The sequence below is a fragment of the Salvelinus sp. IW2-2015 genome, unplaced genomic scaffold (genome assembly GCF_002910315.2).
Source record: "Salvelinus sp. IW2-2015 unplaced genomic scaffold, ASM291031v2 Un_scaffold3163, whole genome shotgun sequence".
Lineage (NCBI taxonomy): Eukaryota > Metazoa > Chordata > Actinopteri > Salmoniformes > Salmonidae > Salvelinus > Salvelinus sp. IW2-2015.
The window spans coordinates 7,733-11,964 of record NW_019944451.1 but is presented as its reverse complement, the minus strand read 5'-3'; the positions used below and the strand labels follow the sequence as shown (position 1 = coordinate 11,964).

Below are 4,232 nucleotides of genomic sequence, written 5' to 3'. Positions count from 1 at the left end.
CTTGGTTCCCCAGTCTACCCTACCTTCATTATAATACACTGCTCAAAAAAATTAAGGGAACACTTAAACAACACAATGTTAACTCCAAGTCAATCACACTTCTGTGAAATCAAACTGTCCACTTAGGAAGCAACACTGATTGACAATAAATTTCACATGCTGTTGTGCAAATGGAATAGACAAAAGTTGGAAATATAGGCAATTAGCAAGACACCCCCAAAAAGTAGTGGTTCTGCAGGTGTGACCACAGACCACTTCTCAGTTCCTATGCTTCCTGGCTGATGTTTTGGTCACTTTTGAATGCTGGCGGTGCTTTCACTCTAGTGGTAGCATGAGACGGAGTCTACAACCCACACAAGTGGCTCAGGTAGTGCAGCTCATCCAGGATGGCACATCATTGCAGCTGTGGCAAGAAGGTTTGCTGGGTCTGTCAGCGTAGTGTCCAGAGCATGGAGGCGCTACCAGGAGACAGGCCAGTACATCAGGAGACGTGGAGGAGCCGTAGGAGCAACAACCCAGCAGCAGGACAAGCCACTGCTCCAAAACCGCCATAAAAAAAAGCCAGACTACGGTTTGCAACTGCACATGGGGACAAAGATCGTACTTTTTGGAGAAATGTCCTCTGGTCTGATGAAACAAAAATATAACTATTTGTCCATAATGACCATCGTTATGTTTGTAGGAAAAAGGGGGAGGTTTGCAAGCCGAAGAACACCATCCCAACCGTGAAGCATGGGGGTGGTGGCATCATGTAGTGGGGGTGCTTTTCTGCAGGAGGGACTGGTGCACTTCACAAAATAGATGGCATCATGAGGTAGGAAAATTATGTAGATATATTGAAGCAACATCTTAGAACATCAGTCATGAGGTTAAAGCTTGTTTGCAAATGGGTCTTCCAAATGGACAATGACCCTAAGCATACTTCAAAAGGTGGCAAAATGGCTTAAGGACAACAAAGTCAAGGTATTGGAGTGGCCATCACAAAGCCCTGACCTCAATCCTATAGAAAGTTTGTGGGCAGAACTGAAAAAGAGTGTGTGATCAAGGATCTTACAAACCTGACTCAGTTACACCAGCTCTGTCAGGAGGAATGGGCCAAAATTCACCCAACTTATTGTGGGAAGCTTGTGGAAGGCTACCTGAAACGTTTGACCCAAGTTAAACAATATGTGTATGTAAATTTCTGACCCACTGGGAATGTGATGATAGAAATAAAAGCTGAAATAAATAATTCTCTCTACTATTATTCTGACATTTCACATTTTTAAAATAAAGTGGTGATCCTAACTGACCTAAAACAGGGAATGTTTACTAGGATTAAATGTCAGGAATTGTGAAAAACTGAGTTTAAATGTATGTGGCTAAGGTGTATGTAAACTTCCGTCTTCAACTGTATGTATGTTTGTATAAACATATTAAAATAACTCAAATAATATTTCATAATCAGCAAAAGCCGAAAAGTGTTGGTTTGTTCCCCAGTCTCCTCTACTCTTACTGAGAAAAGGCCTCAACTGAAGAATCTACAGCTGCTGAGTCTGAGGTGTTAATCAGTCCAGTGCTGCTCTGACCACAGTGTTGTTAGGAACCACATTTTCTAACACTACATACACAGCCTTGTGTCAACTCTTACTGTGAACTACTTCAGTTACTGGAAATAAACTCAGCAGTGGTCAGACTATAGCATACACCAAGTTGTAAACATCTTCCTCCGTTTCATTCAGTTGTTCACATCTTCCTCCGTTTCATTCAGTTGTCAACATCTTCCTCCGTTTCATTCAGTTGTCAACATCTTCCTCCGTTTCATTCAGTTGGACACATCTTCCTCCGTTTCATTCAGTTGTACACATCTTCCTCCGTTTCATTCAGTTGGACACATCTTCCTCCGTTTCATTCAGTTTGTCAACATCTTCTCCGTTTCATTCAGTTGGACACATCTTCCTCCGTTTCAGTTCAGTTGGACACATCTTCCTCCGTTTCGTTCAGTTGGACACATCTTCCTCCGTTTCGTTCAGTTGGACACATCTTCCTCCGTTTCGTTCAGTTGGACACATCTTCCTCTGTTTCGTTCAGTTGGACACATCTCCTCTGTTTGTTCTGTGTTCACATCTTCCTCTGTTTCGTTCTGTTGTTCACATCTTCCTCCAGTTTCATTCAGTTGTACACATCTTCCTCCGTTTCATTCAGTTGGACACATCTTCCTCCGTTTCATTCAGTTGGACACATCTTCCTCCGTTTCATTCAGTTGTAATCATATCTGTAATGTATGTGAGGCCTTTGAGACCTCATACTAAATAAGTTGACTTGTGCTGTCAAGGGAAATGCAAGTGTTACTTCTTTATTTGCTGATTCAGAGACGCTAAGCCTTGTGGGATATTAATGAATGTGAACTCAGCAACCGTAATTCCAGAACAGTCCCACTGTTGTAATAGTGTGATGTGTAACTTCTGACAGACTCTATGCTGAGTAAAGTCATGTTTTTATCCTAAAACGTTTTTCTACCAGAACCAAAGTGTGGATGCAGTCACTATTTAGAGCAGTCTAATCTCGTTAACCCAGAACTATAATCTTGTGTGATTAAGTTCTGGGTCCATACGTGTTAGAAACTACAGGAGGTGAGTCACATGTTATTTTTTTACAGCAGTTTCCATGGAAACATACAGAGGAGTTTATGCAAATCAACCCTTTCTGTCTTGACATCTGAAGGAGGAGTCTCTGAAAACCTATTTAAAGCAGTCTGTCCTGACTCAGCTCAACAGTCTCCAGTCTACCAACTGGTCTCTGAAATAACTATTTAAAGCAGTCTGTCCTGACTCAGCTCAACAGTCTCCAGTATACCAACTGGTCTCTGTAACTTCATCTTTGTCTCTGTGGTGTACAGTCTTCAGGTGATGATGGGGATATTGAATCATCTCTCTACTCTCCTCCTTCTCTCTCTCCTTCCTCCTGCTCTCTCTCATGTAGTGAAGAAGTTCAGTGATGTTACAGACTGTGAGAAGTTCTTCCTGAATGGGTCAACTCCAAATCTCCCGGGTATTTTGGTTGATGGGATAGTCCAGAACCAGGGCCAGAACGAGGGCCGCTACAAGCCGATCTGCCAGAAGTACAAGAAAATCTACAGGTTTGCAACTCTCTACGACACGTTCAACAGGATCCCTGTGTTCTCAGCCTACACCTTCACTGGTAATTCAACGGAAGGCAGACCAAATCAACCATGGATGATCGAGCCTGAGGTAGGACTAATGTTTTGTCACATAACATTTTATTTGTTTACTGCTATATATCACAGACAGTTATTTTACAGAATATAGAACTATAAACTACCAAATAAAGTCCCACTCCATATATAAATTCCCAGTAATTTATTTGGTATTTACCAACGTTTTAGGCATCACTGTGTCTTCTTCAGGGTGATGTCATGAATACTTGAACCAGGTTATGTAGACAAACAGTGTAATTAGTGCAACCAATGACAGTATTGAGGGGTGTGTCATAATGATTATCTTAATTAGAATGAATTAGTGAAACTGTTAAACAATAGTTTATGGCATATTGAATATATTACGCTATTGTTATCATATGGAAGCATCACTGAATATTGTACATCATATTAACATCAACATACATTATTGTTTCAATCAATTTCACATATTTAATTGTTTCGTTTTTCATTTCATATTTGTTACATGTAATCTTTTGGTTCAACCTTAATGTATAATGAGCATCATCAACAGGGGGAACATATTAGGTGTAGGCTAATATGCTGTAGAAAGAATATATACATTCATAAGACTTGTTCATAAAATAAAGAATTATTTGTACATAAGAAGGGCCTGAGATCAAAGTCAATATTCAGACCACTAGGGGTCAATGTCTTTAGACAGAATATCCTGTCTCCCTTTGTAGTTGTAGGATCTCGATGTGACCTCCTCTCCTTGGTAGAGCAACATGCTCAATGCCTGTGTATTTGAGGGAGGAGATGGGATGGTTAGCTTCAACAAAGTTAGCTGCTACTGGGTAGTCAATGTTCTGTCACCTGATTGAGCTGCTACTGGGTAGTCAATGTTCTGTCACCTGATTGAGCTGCTACTGGGTAGTCAATGTTCTGTCACCTGATTGACCTGCTACTGGATAGTCAATGTTCTGACACCTGATTGAGCTGCTACTGGGTAGTCAATGTTCTGTCACCTGATTGACCTGCTACTGGATAGTCAGTGTTCTGTCACCTGATTGAC

General features: G+C 41.0%; 1 protein-coding gene and 1 long non-coding RNA gene across 3 annotated transcripts in view; both read left to right on the top strand.

The window, feature by feature from the left end:
- Positions 1-4,232, top strand: part of LOC139025727 (uncharacterized) — a 45,228-nt gene that overhangs the window by 35,429 nt on the left and 5,567 nt on the right. The gene's annotated exons all lie outside the window — the stretch shown is intronic.
- Positions 1-4,232, top strand: part of LOC112075445 (endonuclease domain-containing 1 protein-like) — a 14,550-nt gene that overhangs the window by 4,849 nt on the left and 5,469 nt on the right. The window contains exon 4 of one of the 2 annotated variants that reach the window (XM_024142448.2): positions 2,962-3,230. In XM_024142448.2, coding sequence (XP_023998216.1) covers positions 2,962-3,230 — 269 coding nt within the window. Of the gene's footprint in view, positions 1-2,341; positions 3,231-4,232 lie in introns of those variants that run through there. The other variant, XM_024142446.2, reaches the window with a different exon arrangement.